At 38.1% G+C, this 17,906-nt stretch overlaps 1 protein-coding gene across 4 annotated transcripts in view; it reads left to right on the top strand.

Annotated features, from left to right (window-relative positions):
• The first annotated feature begins 791 nt into the window (after window positions 1–791).
• The window catches only part of HSPA4L (heat shock protein family A (Hsp70) member 4 like), a 46,073-nt gene continuing 28,958 nt past the window's right edge, over window positions 792–17,906 (top strand). For 2 of the 4 annotated variants that reach the window (XM_036240530.1, XM_036240529.1), the window contains exons 1-6: window positions 833–1,120; window positions 6,778–6,835; window positions 9,325–9,465; window positions 11,888–12,010; window positions 16,205–16,304; window positions 16,628–16,761. In XM_036240530.1, the coding sequence (XP_036096423.1) occupies window positions 1,014–1,120; window positions 6,778–6,835; window positions 9,325–9,465; window positions 11,888–12,010; window positions 16,205–16,304; window positions 16,628–16,761 (663 nt within the window). In that variant the 5' untranslated portion in view covers window positions 833–1,013. Of the gene's footprint in view, window positions 1,121–6,777; window positions 6,836–9,324; window positions 9,466–11,887; window positions 12,011–16,204; window positions 16,305–16,627; window positions 16,762–17,906 lie in introns of all 4 variants that reach the window. The other 2 variants (XM_036240528.1, XM_036240531.1) reach the window with 2 other exon arrangements.

The raw sequence follows: 17,906 nt of genomic DNA, 5'->3' as shown, positions 1-17,906 counted from the left end.
GGACGCGGGAGCGAGCCCGGCCGCCGGTGTCATGTGACACGCGGGTTCCGAGGCGGCGCAGTGGAGGGCCCCGCACTGAGGACGGTGCGCGGAGGGGACCGCAGTTCCCTGCCAGATGGGCTGAGGTGCGTCGAGCCCTGGCAAGGAGAGCACAGCCGAAGCAAGTGCCGCCGGCGCCCACCGCGCCCCGGAGCCGAGGGCCGCGCCGCACAATGGGCGCCACCTCACAGAGCCGGGCGCGGTCGCGGGGCCGGGCCGCGGCCACACAGCGGCGCCTGCGGGCGGCACGTGGGCCCCTCGGGGCGGCGAGGCCGGAGGGTGGGTGCGCGGTCGCGGTTGGCTCCTGGAAAGCGGCGCTGGCCTGCGCGCCCGGCGGGGGCGGGCCTCCGCGGCAGCCCGCCGCTGTGCCCGGCGTGGCCCCGGTTGCCAACACCAGCCCAGGGCGCCCTGCAGCCGCGGGCCGAGCGCGGGCCGGGCACCGCCTCCCACCCCGCCGGCCGCAGTGCTCCGGGCCGCCGCACGAGGGCAGGCGAGCGGGCCGCGCCGGGTGCTCCTCCCACCTCCCTGATCCTCCCGCCCCGCCCCGCCTTCCCCGTGCTCCCCTCCCCCGCGGGCTCAGCCGCCTCCATCTTCCAGATCTTTCTCGAACCCGCAGCTCTTCGGCAGCCGTTGCCCGAGCGCTGACGGAAGCGGCCGAAGCCGAGGTCCGGCGCAGCCTCGGGCGCGGCGCAGCAGCTCGCGCGCCTCCCGGGCGGCCGAGCGCGCAGGCGCAGAGCTCAGTAACTGCCGGTTGGAGGCGGCCGAACCGCAGTGGAGAGACCCGGGCGGCTGCGGCGCGGCGGCCTCCACCTCTCCGCGGTTGCCCGGCGCTGCCCTACATTGGACACGTAGCGACTGCGGGTCACCTCTCCTTTGCTTCTCGCAGGAGTCGCGTTCCCAGGAGCAACAGCTCAGAAGACGCGGTCGGCGCACAGGAGGCTCCCGCTCCCGCACCCCGACCAGTCGGCGGCGGGATGTCTGTGGTGGGCATTGACCTCGGCTTTCTCAACTGCTACATCGCGGTAGCGCGGAGCGGCGGCATCGAGACCATCGCCAATGAGTACAGCGACAGGTGTACCCCGTAAGTGCCTTGTCCGGCCCCAGCCACGGCCCTAACGTCAGGTCCCGCCTGATGGCCCGGGATGACAGGTGCAGCCCACCAGCTGCCGTCTCGTCTCGGGAGCCCGCTGCCGGGCGGGCGCAGGTGCGCGTCGCGCTGCCTGCTCCGCGAGGCACCGGGGACTGAGCTCGAACAGTTTGTGCATCTCCCCTGTCTGCTCGCACCCCGCCTCGTTCCCCAGCCGCCCTGGCTTAGTTGCCGGCAAGGGCTGGGCTGGGATCCTTCCGACGCAGTGGAGAGAGGTCCCGGTTACTTGCAGGGGGCTTGCGGGAAATTCTCGGCGGTGGGCGCGCCCCCCGCCCCCGCAGCGGGGTAAAGAATTGTGCGTGCCTTCTGCCCGCCCTTCTCTCTGCACGACAGCTTTCCCGCAGAAAAGTAAGACATGAAAGCTTAGCCTGCACACATCAGAGGATGAGTTATAGGATCATCCGGCCCAGGAAGCTCTTTTTTTTCTGTTTGAGCAGCAGTTGAGGTGTACAGGGTTTTACCCCAGTGTCCTTGAGAATTTCGGGTAATGGCCCGGTTTCCAGGGGCGTGTTGATGGTGCATTAACAGAGAGAAGCTGGGAAGGGAGCCCCTAGGCTCTTGTATGGGTAATGTACAGCCTTTAATGGGAAGTGAAGTCAGAACCTATCCAAAGCTTATTTCTGCAGAATGAGTTGTTGGAGAGTCGGAGGCGGCTGTCCTGTATAAACAGGATTGAGGAGTGATTTTGTTGCGAACACTTGATGAAAGACTTAAAAAAAGGAGTGGCATTATGTCATGGAAACATGTTCCAACACGTTCCATTGTTTCTCTGGTCTGGGAAGTTTGTTGCCAAAGAATGTAATTAAGACAGGGATATGAAAAATTGACTTCTTATTGTAGGCTGCTGTTACCGGTCATTTTATGTGGAAACCAAGTTCCCTTGTCTTCTATGGAAAAGTAATTAAACATATTAATTTGACCCTTCGGAATGGCCCAAAATATAATAAATATAAGACTAAATGATTAAATTACTACAGTTCTATGAATACTTTTTAAGTATGTCAAGATGTCGGAGGTTAGCTTGCTTGAAACTGGTTTCTTTGAAGAATATTCTAGAAGGTTTTATATTACCTTTTCCAGACAGGCTTTATATTTCTATTGAAATTTTGGATCTTTATAGACTCAAATATGAGCATAGGTGAGTTAATCTTATAGAACTGTTAGAACTCTTCCTTTACTTTAAAAAATGTTTTTCATATTCCAGTTGCTGACGTCAAGGTAATATGACACAGGTATTTTCTAAGATGCAAATATATTATAAAAGGATTCTGTGGAAAAGGGAAAGAAATGCTCAATTTACTTGGTTTCGGCATCCATACATTTTCACATTTGTTTCATTCCTGAACATACCTGATTATGTGCTTGGGAGGATACTTTGTATAAACCGAGGACAGTTGAAGGAAACAAATAACTGCTTAATTTTGGCCTACAATTAAGCCAGGTAATTTAACCAATTAATTCTTCAGATATCACCTATATGAAGTTGGAGTGCTTGTACTAGTCTCATATCTTGCATAAATTGAAAAAAAATTAGCTTAATATTTTAACAGTTTCTTAAAAATTATTACAGAAATAGTACATGATCATTGTAGAAACACAGGCACATTAAAAGAGGAAATTAAAAAGTATAATTTTTCCACCCAGAAATAAAACTTGGATGATTTTCCCTGTGTGTGGTTCAAGAGTGGACTTTATTCTGCTTGGTACCTCTTTCTATCTAAAACATATATTTTACACTAATTTTATATTGAATAGTCAGGTGGTTTATATTTTCTTTTTATAAACACTGTGGCAATAACTTTATCTTTGTGACTAAATTTTTTATCTTTAATTCCTTCAGATAAATTTCTAGAAGGAGAATTAATGCGTGCACACTTGAAAGGCTTTAGATATGTTTGTATTGTTCAATTAAGTATAGATGTGGGGATTGGAATTTCCATTCCAGGCTTAATTTATATCAAAGTGATTAATTTCACGCATATAAAAAGAAACTACAGCCAAGGATCCTCATTCAATGTCAGATTAAAACGTGGTCAAGTAAAACATGTTGCTTGTGTTAATAATAGTACCTGCACTGTCATATATATATCACTAATTCTGTTACTTTGGTACTGCTAGCTATCTTTTCTCATAAGAAATGTAAAGAAAATTAAGTATCTTGGCCAAGAACTAGTAAACAATAAAACAGTTTCAGCCTGCTTATATTCCAGAACCCCAGTGTCCTTCCATTATCTACTGACATAAGGACGGTATATACAGACTAGGTTAACAGGGATGTAACGATCAAAGGGATAAATTACCTGGGCAGTTACTGTAGAGAGAAGCATCTTTGCTCTAATATCAACACATTTATCTATTTTGGGATAGTTTCTAAGCAATATTACCTTGCTTTAATAAGCTTTTAAGTTATTTTAATAATATAAAAATTTATTTTGTATAAAAATCATATATACTAACACAAAATATGTTAGTGGAAACAAAAGAAAGCAGTGTGGAAGATTATAAACTATTAACAATAGATGTTTCTTGGAGATAGAATTAGGGAGGGTGTGTTTTTAATGCATAGTCTGAATGTTTTAAATTCTTATGAATATATTTTACAATAAGGAAAATTGATTTTCTGAATGAAACTACTATTTCAAGATATTTTTGTTAGGTGTATTGTTTTATCATCAAAATTCTGTTTGATCGGACTTAATATTCAGTTCCTCGATTACTGATAACTGCTAGTCCTCCTCCCATCAGTTCACACTGTAGTCAAAATGATCTTCAAACTCTCCCCTACTTCCTTCTCATTATCATTGAGTCTTCCCTCAAATCTCATCAATTCCTCGGATAAACCTTTCCTGATGCTCCGCCTCTCTGTTAATTCCTGCCATTTCCTATTCTCATAGTACTATTTGTACCCTCTGTTGTAGCACCTAGTTTATTTCATTTGTGTGAGACTGTGGCATTGTAAGTTCCAAGAGAACAAAAACCATGTCTTTTTTTCCCCTCACTGTTATATCTCTAGTAACTAAACAGAGTGCTGGACACATAGTAGGTACTCAGTAAACATCAGTTGAATTATCTAAATAAATTTACCTGCTTGACTTCCATGAAAATCCATTGGTCCTCAATACAACAATATCTTGTTCAGTCCTTGAAAAGTACTGTTTTGGGATCTTTTCTCCTCATTTTGTATTATATATAAACATGGTCTTCTCTTCATTATTCAGAAGCCTTTAATGAATTCCCATTAGCTATTAAAATAAACTTCAAATTTATAATCTGTCATATGAGACCCTGTATAATCCAGCCCTGGTACTATTTATCAGAATGTCATGTGAAACTAACCAAGTTATTTTTACTAGTCCCGCAATAAGTATTACCCTTAGAAACCATCTTTATTCAGTAAATATCTTTACTATATACCAGGTAATGATCTAGACCAGTTCTATCCAATAGAACTTTGTGTTCTAATGTATTTCTTTTCTGTTCTATGTATATTCAGTTCTTCGTGTACTCACTGGCCAAATATGGCTGTTAAGCACTTGAAAGTTGGCTATTGAGCACTTGAAATGTGACTAATGTTGAGGAACTAAAATTTCTATTTTAACTAATTTAAATTTTACTAGCCACATGTGGCTACCATATTGGACAGTACAGATCAAGGCAGTGGGCATACATTAGCTACCCTCATGAAGTTCACACCCCAGTATGGTGATACAGTCACTAAAAAAATATTTGTATCAGATGGTGATACAATATGAAGAAAAACAAAATTGGGTAAACAGGAAATGTATGTGTTGAGGAGGAGTAGGAATGTTACTTATGTAAGACAGGAAAGGTTCTCTGATAAGCTGACATTTGAGCAGAGACATGAAAGAAGTGAGAGCAGAAACCATAAGGATATATTTAGAAGTGTTCCAGAAAGGGAGAATAGCAGGTACAAAGGCCCTGAGGCAGAAGTGTTCTAGAAATAGTAAAGAGATCAGTGTTCCTAGGTTGAAGTTAAAGGGTAGACAGCCAAGGACTATATCCTAAAGGGCTTTATTTTCCTGTTGGGGGATGTAAGCTTTTATTTTGTGAGACAGGACACCATTGGAGGGTTTTAAGCAGAGGAGTTAGTCTTTAAGAGGATTACTCTGGGTATCATATTGAAAATAGACACATACCAACATATTGGAAAAGTCCTTCTCAACAAAACACTTTAAAATGCTTTCTCTTCTTTCAAGTCTTAATTCAGAAATCACCTCTACTATTTGCTTTTCTTAAACCCTATTATCTAGATGTGATTGGTCTCTTTTTTGCTACTATCATTCCTAATCCTATTTTGATTTTTTTCAGGAGACCATAAATTCTCCCGAGTGATTATAGCTAGTATACACACAGTGTCTATAACATTTAATCAACTGTTTGTTGATTAAATGAATAGTTATCTGTTGTTACAATGGAAATCATGGAAATACTTTCTTGAATCCATTACATGAGAGAGTATTTTAATAATAATGTTACTCTAGACTTGCTTTTATAAGCGGAATTACACATAAATGCTGAAATAAAAACATGAATCACATGTTCAAAATATTTACCTATATTTACTTATTTAATCCTTATAACCCTAGGAGTAGGTTATCTTTAATCTTCCAGATGGGAAACAGAGGAAATAGTGATTAGATAATTTCCACAAGGTTCTTTAGCTGTTACATGGCAGAGCCAGGATTTAGATCCAAGCAGCCTGTCCTTACTGAATACAGTTAATTTTATTAGTAGGTCATAGACCAGTAGAATTTGAAAAACAATTTAGGACCAACATAGTATTGCTACCAAGCACTTTTAAAAAATTATAACATGCCCTGGCCGGTTTGGCTCAGCGGTTAGAGCATCGGCCCGCAGACCAGAGAGTCCCGGGTTTGGTTCCGCTAAGGGCACATACCTCGGTTGCAGTTTGTCCCCAGCCCTGGTCAGGGTTGTGTGGGAGGCAACCAGTCGATGTGTCTCTCTCACATAGATGTTTGTCTCTCTCTGTCTCCCTTCCACAGTATCTAATGATAAATGGAAAAGTATCCTTGGGTGAGGATTTAAAAGTAAAAACTATAACATTTACTCTAACCACAATTCCATTTCTTATGAAAGTTTAAAAATATGTAAAATTCTGATTTTAGTTACCCTCTTTTTTTTTTTTTTTGTTAATCCTCACCTGAGGATTTTTTTTTTTTTTTTCCCATTGAATTTTACACAGTGGGGAGAGGGAGGGAGAGGGAGAGAGAGAGGGAAAGAAAGAGACATATCCACTGGTTGCCTGAGGTCCAGAGACACCCGGGTTCGGTTCCTGCTAAGGGCATATACCTCGGTTGCAGTTTGTCCCCGGCCCTGGTTGGGTTGTGCGAGTGGCAGCCACTTGATGTTTCTCTCTCTCTCTCGCTCCCACTCTATCTGAACAAAAAATGGAAAAATGTCCTCGGGTGAGGATTTAAAAAATAATAATAAAATAAAATAGTATATGATTATATTAATCCTTTTAATTTATTTTTATGTAAGGTGAAGCAGAATAATAGCACTGATATAAAAATAACATGGGAAAAAATTTTGTGTTTTTCCTGTTTTAGGGCCTGTATATCTTTGGGATCGAGAACTCGAGCCATTGGAAATGCTGCTAAGAGCCAGGTAAATTGTTAATGTAGATATTTTGATTTATAGGAAGAATTAACTGAATCTTGGTAACTAATCTCCCATTTTATGTAATTAAGAGTGAAAACAGAGTAGGGACAATAAGACAGATTGTGAATCTCTGTATTTTATTAGATAAATTTTGCTTTGATTTGTAAAATATTTTAAAATTTTACTTATTAAAAATTCTTAATTGCAAAGTTAGGATGTGCTATCATGTGGCATCAGGTTTTCACTGAATGGTCACTTTCTCTGGGATAGCCTATCTAGACTATACACTTCAACAACAGGTGAACAATGTCTTGGTAACAGAAGATAGGGAAATGGAGGAACTAATTTTCCAGAGTAAACCAATGTGGCTACCAGTGCTTTACATGGAATTTAAGTATTCATATTTCTAGGCTTCTGAAATACAATGGTAGCACATTTACTTTTAATGTTCTGAGCTATAGGTTCATTGTTTGTGGACTTTGTTTATTGCCCTGAACCAAAAGTTCTTAATTACTTTTTAAATTTTAATATATACCCTGGTCTTTTCTTTGTCATGACTTTGTAGGAATAATTGGCTCATATATCTAGGAATTTTTGCTTACAATGTTTGTCAAGGTTGTTTTATAGTTGGTCTATATATGAGTATGTTCATATCTTTTACTTTCATTTGTATATAAACAAATGTTGAGTTGGTGCTAAAATAACCCTTCACTGAAGTTTACACTTTATATTCTGGCTGATCTTCTAAGTGTATCATAGATATCAGAGTCTCTGAAGAAAGCAAACTGTAAAGTTATTTCTCCTGAAGAGCAAAAGACCAACATGGTAATTCAGCCATTCCTGCAGTTTTCATCTCATAAATGACGATCAACATCTATTTGGCTTTTAAAGGTCACTAAGAGGGCAACAAATGGATCTCATTAATATTTCATAGTTAGAACTACTTGTTCTAGTTAAAGAAAAAACTACTTTGCCAAAATACAGCCATTTACAAATGGACACTTTAACTTAGCACCATGCTACATGAAAGGAGTTTTAATGTACTAGCCCAGGAGCAGTTCTTAGCAATGGAAGCAGCACAGCAGTACATGAGGAATTTCACAAAGAATTAAATATGTGGAGGAAAAGAAAAATGGGACAATAAAAAACATTTTGAAAATATAGAAATAAAAGTGAAGGAAATAAATCAAAGATGCTAATTTACTAGAGCAGTGATTTTCAATCTTTTTCATCTCATGGCACACATAAAGTAATTACTAATATTCTATGGCACACCAAACATATTTTTTTTGCTGATCTGACAAAAGAATAGGTATAATTTTGATTGATTTACAAAATATATAATGAAATAATAATTACCTACCCTTCTTGCTCCAAAGTGATTTTTTTTAAAAAATCAGGTGCCTGTACTTGTATATAAGGATTTCGGGTACCAAGAATTAACCAATCAGATGTAACCTTACTACGTGACATAACTAATAAGATGCAAGTCTATTTATTATATGACTTATGGTCAGGAAAGGGCATTCACACTGGATGGCTATGGTTGGGTTGGCTGTTGTCATTTTTTTATTTGACAATCTAGAAAGAGGTCAGTGCCCCTGACTAGTCAGGTATTGCATGTTTTAAAAATTCTGTGGCACACTGAAAATTGCTGTAGTAGAGCAAAAGGGTTTAGGAAAACCAAAGACATGGTTGTAGATAGATTTTTATTATTTGAAATATTTTAAGTTTTAGCCCTGGCCAGTTTAGCTCAGCAGTTAGAGCGTCCAGAGAGACCCGGGTTTGGTTTCCGCTAAGGGCATGTACCTCGGTTGCAGTTTGTCCCCGGCCCTGGTTGGTGGTAAGGGTGGCAGCCACTCGATGTGACCCTTTCACATCGATGTTTCTCTCTCTCTCTCTGTTCCTCTCTCTCCCTCCCACTCTATCTGAACAAAAAATGGAAAAATGTCCTCGGGTGAGGATAAAAAAATATATATATTTTTTAAGTTCTATCCTTTCTTTTTTGAAGACATTAGTTTTACATCTAAAACTAATAGGAAAGGAGGAGAATTTGGGTGAAGGTGGGAGCGATGGTTAAGATGCATACATTCTCATTGTATAATTTTGTTGTTGTTAACCCGAGGATATTTTTTCCACTTTTTAGACAGAGAAGGGGGGGGGGGTGAGAAGGAGAAAGAGAGAGACAACGATTGGTTGCCTCCGCATGCACCAAAAGGGGCGAGGGCTCACACCTGCAACCTGGGTATGTGCCCTTGACTAGGAATTAAACGCAAGACCCCTTAGTGCCTAGGCTGACACACTGTCCACTGAGCTATACCAGCTAGGGCTCATTGTATAAGTTTACTATTAGTTGGAAATCAGAAAAAGGAATGAATGTATGTAATTCTTAACCTTGAGAGGTGTAGGATAAAGAGACTTTGTGTTTCACAAGTATTAGCATAGTGTTTATTTTGCATCAATTTGGTAATTGATAAAATGTTTACTGCCAACAGATAGTCACGAATGTAAGAAATACACTCCATGGCTTCAAAAAGCTTCATGGCCGATCGTTCGATGATCCCATTGTGCAAACTGAAAGGATCAGGCTTCCTTACGAGCTGCAGAAGATGCCGAACGGAAGTGCAGGAGTGAAGGTAAGCTTTATATTCCCAGGGTGCAAACAGATACTTAAATTAAAGAAACAAAACACCATAATACTGACTACTTGTAATTTAACCTTTTTCCTCTGAAAGTAGTACATATGTGGCAAGATACAGGCAGTTTTTTAGTAAGCTTTAGTGAGTGCAGAAAAATTATTATAATTTAGATAATCCTTTTAATCCAAACAGTACTTTTATTATAAAGGAACGATGATTAATATTGGGAGAACTTTTTAGAGGTGAACTGTTTTTGAAGAATAAAGACAGAGGCAGCATATGTGATTTAGAAAAATAGGCCCTAAAAGTATGTTAATTGCCATAATGAGTTTTCTCTAATTTTGAAGAATCTTGTAACTTATTAGAAATATTTTAAAGCAAACTCCGCTTCCAGGAAAGAGATGGAGTTTGGATATTTAATTCTACATCCTGAGACAGTAAGTTATCTACTGGTTAACAAAAACATGTTTTTGTTGATTTTTCAAAAACTAACAGAATACTGTACCTCAAAACATATAACCCAGCAGTTCCACTCTTAGGTATATACATTAAAGATTTGAACCATATGTGCACAGAAAAACTTGTACACACTTGTACACAAATGTTCATAGTAGCATAATTCATAATAACTAAAAAGTAGAAACAACCCAAGTCATCAACTGATGAGTGGATAAAAAAAATGTTTTAAACCTATACAATGGAATATTAATTAGCCATAAAAAGAAGTGAAGTACCAATATGTACTACAACATGGATGAACCTTAAAAACATGCTATATGAAAGAAACCAGATGGAACACATATCGTATGATTCCATTTATATGGATGTCCATAATCAGGCAAATCAATAGACATAGAAAGTGGATAAGCGGTTTCTAGGGGTAAAGAAGAAGGGGAAATGGGGAGTAATTGGGAATGGGTGTACAGGACTTTTTTTAGGATGATGAAAATGTACTACAGTTAGTGGGGATCAGTGTACAACTTTGTGAATATACTAAAAACTGCTCTATACAACAAGTATGAGCTTTATGCTATATGAATTATATCTCATTTTAATAATTTAAACTAAATATGTTTTGAGGCTATGCACATACTTTCATTTTTAGAAGAGGGCTGTAAGTACAGAATGGACGGTGAATTATAATAAGACATGAAGCTGTTAAAATAATTCAAAGACATGAGAGGTTAAAGACAAGGAGACAAATAGGGAAGCCATACTTCAAGTGAAATTTGAGAGTCAAGGGTTGCTAACTAGGAAGCTAGATGGATTATGATAGCAATAAATGAGATAAAGAATAATAATCAGATATTTCTGGTTAATGACGGTGTGAAGAAGTTTTATTTGAAATGACTTTATTCATTTGTATTTATTTAAAAAAATTTTTAATCATGCTTTGTAAGTAGTTTGAGAAAAACAAAATAATTTTTTTTTAAAGAAGACCAAACTGAATTTTTGAGTGATATAATTTTATGAGCCAAACCAGCCAGGGCTGAACTTGCTTTTAAATTGATTAAATCAATATCAATCTCAGCTCTGTTTCAGAGTAAATTTTGTATCATTATGTACACACATTTATACGCACTTATGAACATACATACATTGTGCTGTTTGAGGGAGAAGATTTTTAAAGCTCTTCCAGAGTTTAGTGTTGTAGAAATAAACTTACTCTATTGGAGATGGAGAGGTAAAAGACATTGCGTTTTCCTCAGTATGTTAAATGTAGTCATTATGTAGATTCTGAAGTAACTTTCTGTCACTAATAACTTTGTGATTGTAATTATAAAAGGTTTTGATTACTTGAGTGAGCACAGACCCTCCACTATTTCTTGGTCCGGAAGCTCAGTAACATTTCATTACATGTGCTTGACGGCAGCCTAGCCTTACCCGTGTATGAAATACGGTAGTTATTGGGTCAAAAAGTAATATTTAAGTTCAATATATATACAATCGCTAATGTTTAATTTGTAATTATCTCCAGAAACCTTGGAGTAATAACACTTTTTTTAAGTAAGAAAAAAAAAATGTTTCCCTTTGATGTTCTCACTTCCTTTTCCCAAAACCGTATGAGTAAAGCTTTTATTTTAAACTCAGCAAGAAGTATAACTTTCAAAAGAAAGATTATTTCATCTTTTTCTTCTTTTTTGTTAGCTAGGAAATTGATAAAAATTGCTTTTGTGGGAGGTGAGGCTCTGGAGCAGGTAAAGACACTTTTGAAAATAATTTGGTTGTAACACTGTGTTAGGCACTGAAACTTCAGAACTAAGGTTGTAACACTAAAACAATGTTTTTGGAATAGAACTTCCTTCAGTAAGGACATTGCCTCTTTCATGGTTCTATATCCATCATGTATAGTAGATTTTCACAGAATATTTGTTGGTTAAATAAATAACTCAATAAAAATCTCAACTTTTGCTTTTAGGTGCGGTACCTAGAAGAAGAGAGACCTTTTGCTATTGAGCAAGTTACTGGAATGCTGTTGGCTAAGCTTAAGGAGACTTCAGAAAATGCTTTGAAGAAACCAGTGGCTGACTGTGTGATTTCAGTAAGTTTCACTTCAGTAATGAATAATCTTGAATCATATTTTCCAGTGTTCTCTAGTCCTCCCTTATTCACAGGGGTTAAGTTCCAAGACCCCAAGTGGATGCCTGAAACCATGATAGTACCAAACCCTCTATCTATACTGTTCTTTTTCATATACATACATACCTTTTCACTTAAAGAAAGGAAGCACTTTATAGTTTCTCTTGGGCATATTCGAATTGCCAGCATCAATACTCTTGCACCTTGGGGCCATTATTAAGTAAAATAAGGGTGACTTGAACACAAGCACTGCTATGCCACAGTAGTCAATATGATAACTAAGATGGCCACCAGGTGTCCCTTGGGTGGATAGTGTATGCAGCATGGATGGATACTCGGGACAAAGTGATGATTCACCCAGGCAGGACAGAGCACAAAATAGTGCTAGATTTCATCACACTACTCAGAACAGCATACAATTTAAAACTTATGAATTATTTCTGGAGTTTTCCATTTAGTATTTTGGAAATACTAAATACTAGACCTTGGTTGACCATGGGTAACTAAAACCATAGAAAGCAAAACCATGGTTTAAGGGAAACCTACTGTATTAATCTTAACGATGTTTTTCTTTCCTTTCTTTACTTTTTCTGCCCTTATCTAGTAAATTACCTAAATCCATTTTCACTCTTACATGAAAAAGAAATTACCTTATTTGGTAAAGTTTAGGGTTGAGTTTCCCAAAAGTTAATTGTGATAATCAATGAAATAAAAAAATAAATAAATAAAATAAAACTGATGTGATTAGTGATTGCTGTAACTGCCACTTACCCCTAAGAATCTTTCCAGGGAGCACTGAACTTCCCACCTCTAGGGATTCTAGCATGTTATGATGAAGGCCGAAAATACTCACATGGAACTTTTAGATTGTGTTTATTCTGTATCAGAAAGAAAAGATCTTTTTTTTTAAATGATAAATTGGACATATTTATTTGTTTTTGTTTTTTTTTATCCTCACCCAAGGACATTTTTCCACCTTTTTATTCAGATAGCATGAGGGAGAGAGGAAGAGAGAGAGAGAGAGAAACATTGACGTGAAAGGGACACATCGAGTGGCTGCCACCTGCACGACCCAACCAGGGCCGGGGACAAACTACAACCGAGATACATGCCCTTTGCTGGAATCGAACCTGGGTCTCTCTGGACCGCAGGCCGACGCTCTAAATGCTGAGCCAAACCAGTCAGGGCTGGACATATTTAAAATACCTTCTTTCAGAAGTTTTTTTTTTTTTTTATCCTCACCCGAGGACATTTTTCCATTTTTTGTTCAGATAGAGTGGGAGAGAGAGAGAGGAAGAGAGAGAGAGAGAAACATCGATGTGAAAGGGACACATCGAGTGGCTGCCACCCGCACGACCGACCAGGGCCGGGGACAAACTGCAACCGACGTACGTGCCCTTAGCGGGAACCGAACCCGGGTCTCTCTGGACCGCAGGCCGACGCTCTAACCGCTGAGCCAAACCGGCCAGGGCACATTCTTTCAGAAGTTTTGACATATACATAGACCCATGAAACCATCATCACTATCAATATAATATACATATTCACCACCACCCAAAAGTGCTACATGATGCTTTGATACACATACATTAGTGAAATTAGAGCAGTCAAGTTAATCAACATATCCATCTCATATAGTTACCTTTTTATTTATTTATTTTTTGTGATGAGAGCACCTGATACCTACTTTCTCACACAATTTTCAGATTACAATATCATTAATGATAGACCTCGTGCTGTACATCGGATTTCTAGAACTTACTCATCCTATAAAGCTGAAACTTTGTACCCTTTGGCCAATATCTCCCCATTGCCCCACCTCCCTGCCCCTGGTAACCATCATTCCACTCTGCTTCTATGAAGTCAGCTTTCGTAGATTCTACATGTAAGTGATCTCATGCAGTATTTTTTAGAAAGAAAAGATAGTTCTTTAAGGATTCTTAACAAAACAATTATTTATCTTATCTCTTGAGATTCAATTATATATTGATAACTAGTTTTTAAGTTACATGTTGTCACCTAAATGTGAATTTATTTCTGATGCTATTAAACTTTACTACGTGAGTTCAAGAGTCTGTGTCATCAGAGAAATAGCAGATTATGAACTCTTCAGTGAATTTGGTAATTAGGTTTTTCAATAGGTATTTGGAATTTTTAAATGAGAGAAACATTGAAGCTTGATATTTTGTTTTTCAACCATTTAGTAAGAGTACATAAGAGTTTACCATTAACCAGGCACTAATATATATTTACCCATTTGATCCTACAAACCACTCTATGAGGTATAAATCTAATTTTTTTTTTATCCTCACCCGAGGACATTTTTGCATTTTTTGTTCAGACAGAGCGGGAGGGAGAGAGAGGAAGAGAGAGAGAGAGAAACATCGATGTGAAGGGACACATCGAGTGGTTGCCACCCGCACGGCCAACCAGGGCCGGGGACAAACTGCAACCGAGGTACATGCCCTTAGCGGGAACCGAACCCGGGTCTCTCTGTACCGCAGGCCGACGCTCCAACCGCTGAGCCAAATCGGCTAGGGTGGTATAAATCTAATTTTACAGATTAAAAAACTGAGGCGTGGAAAAGCTAAATAACTTGTCCAAAATCAACACAGTTAATAAGTAGTAAAGCCAGAAATCAAATCCTGATATGAATTCCCAGGTCTATGCTCATAACTCATCCATCATACTGACTTGAAAATATATGTCAGAGTGGTGCAAATTTTAAAAATTCTTCTCAAATTCACATCTATACCTATTTATTGATTTATTTTATTATTATTTTTTAATCCTCACCCGAGGATATTTTTCCATTTATTTTCAGAGTGGGAGGGAGGGAGAGAGAGAAACATTGATGTGAGAGGGACACATCGACTGGTTGCCTCCCGCACAACCCTGACCAGGGCCAGGGATGAACCGCAACCAAGGTATGTGTGCCCTTGGCCAGAACTGAACCTGCTACTCATTGGTCCACAAGCTGATGCTCTACCACTGAGCCAAACCAGCCAGGGCAATCCCTGTTTGTTTATATTGATTTTACTCTCATGTCAGAAATTAGTGCCAGAGTAGAGCATTATGAACTTCTTGGCCAGTATTAACTTTGTAGTTAGTCCAATAGATGCATTGTGAGCTATACAAGGGTATTTTCTCTGTTTTACACACTACTACATTCCTAGTAGCTACAAAAGTACCTGATACATAAGTGCTCAGTGAATATTAAATGACCTACATATAATTTAGTTTTTGTCAGAAGGATGATACCAAAATCAGGATAAACAAGCTTTTCAAAATTCAAGTTCTTTTCAGTTCTTTTTAATATCTGTTAAATGAAATTTCTAAATTCAAAAAGCAATAAAATTGGAGTAGTCCAGTTACCTAAAACCTAAATTTGGAAGAGTCCTAAATCATATTGTACATGAATATACTTAATTAGTTTTTTAGAAATCTCTTTGTGGACCAAATCACAGTGCTTCTTAGTTTGATAGAACCAAGTATATATAAATCTTAATTATAAATTTAAGCCTGAGTTTTAGTTTTTAATAGAAATATATTTAATATTTCTTGGTGATCTTAAAAGAAACATTATCATCATAAGTCTCCTGCAATCTAATACCCCCTTCAAATATAACATTTGGAATTATATTCTTCTGGTAGCACATACATAAAAAGAAAATCATGTTATACATGCCTTTTTCCCAAAAGTATTACAGATGCTATTCTGTAGCAATTCAGATCTACCTGATTCTAACAGCTACATAGGATTTCATTATGTGAATATACCATAATATATTTCATCTCATTTTAACAGACTTTTTCATTTTTAGTTTTTCATATGAAAGATGAACAACTATATTTTTTCATAGGCCAGACCAACGTAAGAAGGATTTAGACTAATATATTTTGGAAATCTTGCACTGTTATTCCATCTTATTAATTACTTTAAATTTGTGTTTGAACTTTAGGTCAACATTTTATGGTATTGAATAGCCAAACTTAAAGAGCATATTTTCTCATTTATTTAATTAGAACACCATTCTTTGCCCTAAGCTTTAAATAAATTTTAGTGCAATTATTTTACATTTGTTGGTTGATGAAATGTTTAAGTAAAATATATTACATTAAATTAATACACTTAATTATTGTTTTTAAATACCAGATTCCTAGCTTTTTCACTGATGCTGAGAGAAGGTCTGTGATGGCCGCGGCCCAGGTTGCAGGTTTAAATTGTCTAAGATTGATGAATGAAACTACTGCAGGTGAGCACTTTGCAATTTGAAATCACAGTCCGAAAAACACCTTTTTTTTTTTTTTTTATTGTTATGTGCTGGTTCTTGTAAGCTTGTCATTTTGTAATACAACATTTCTGCATGTTTTACATTGGCTATAAGAATCATTACTATTATAGAATTATAGATGGGTAAAAAAATAACATTAAGCAAACTATGAAAAGTTAGTTTAGTTTGAAATTAATAATTTGTATTACTCTACTGTGTATTAAACTGTGCAGTATCAAAGTGATTTATCTATTTTCCACATGATTGCTATGCTGGAAGTAACCTAATTCTTTGTTCTTACACAGTTGCACTAGCATATGGAATTTATAAACAGGATCTTCCACCGTTAGATGAAAAACCAAGAAATGTAGTATTTATTGACATGGGACATTCTGCCTACCAAGTCTCAGTTTGTGCTTTTAACAAAGGAAAACTTAAAGTAAGTAAATAAGTGATTTGTAATATTTTACTTTAGTGATTCAGAGTACATAAGACTATATAGAGAACCTTAATGTCTGGGTTTAAATTTTGCCTCTGCCATATAAAAACTGACCTTGACCAAGTTACTTAACCTCCCTTAAATCTCAGATTTCTCACCTGAGAATAATATCAGTAACTCAGAATTTTTGAGGACAAAGTGAGTTAACGTTTATAAAATGCTTGGAATGACATATAATAGATTATATAATATGCGTTAGCTATTTGTATTGTTGAAGTGTTACATCAGCTATCAGGGAACATAAATTTACATATTAATCTATAAATATACTTTGGAAATATTTTCTAAAATGATTCCATTGTTTTTAGAAACTTTTATATCCGGGAGTCCTAATCAAAATTTTCTGCAGTGTGGCATTATTTATTTCTATATGCTTATCTTCTTGATCCTCTGTGTTTGGTTTTATATTTATTATTACAATGATTATCTTTTCCAGACTTGCACATTCTCTATCTTTATTTCTTATTCTACGCACATGTGTAGAATTGACATAGAAGATGAAATACTTTGGGTTATGCAACACCTCTTAGAACCTTTTGTCTTACAGTTTGTATTACTATAACATCATCCTTGTAGTCAGAAAATTAAATGGAGATACTTCACACTGAATGTAGGGTAGTTTTCTGTAAATTGGTTTAATCCTTGGTAGTTTGTCTTGAATTTTAACTTAAGGAAATTAGAACATTTTCCTTCCTTTTTAGTGGGTACCTTAGATTAGTGATCTATAATTTTAGATCATAGACCCCTTTGAAAGTTTGATAAAAGTATTGCCTTCTCTCCAGAAGGATGCTCATTCACACAATGCTAGCCCGTAGGGTGACATCCCAGTCAGATTACAGTCATATCCTACTGCCATGTTTACCACTATTCCAGTACCCATCCTTGTGAAAAAAAGCTGACGAAAAACATAGGGGAATTCTGTTTTTCAGTAGACACTTTGTAAGTAGTCATTTCTGCCCTCTACTCTCGGAAGAGAAAACAGATGTCTTGGTCCTATGACTTCAAGAGCTCTAGTGTTGAAGTTCTCTCTATTCCTGTTCTACCCGATAGCTAACTGGGGCTTATTGCTCAGAAAGCTTACCAGG

This window comes from Molossus molossus, unplaced genomic scaffold (genome assembly GCF_014108415.1).
Source record: "Molossus molossus isolate mMolMol1 unplaced genomic scaffold, mMolMol1.p scaffold_m16_p_4, whole genome shotgun sequence".
NCBI lineage: Eukaryota > Metazoa > Chordata > Mammalia > Chiroptera > Molossidae > Molossus > Molossus molossus.
The sequence above is the reverse complement of the archived record's forward strand: the minus strand, read 5'-3'. Positions and strand labels throughout refer to the sequence as shown.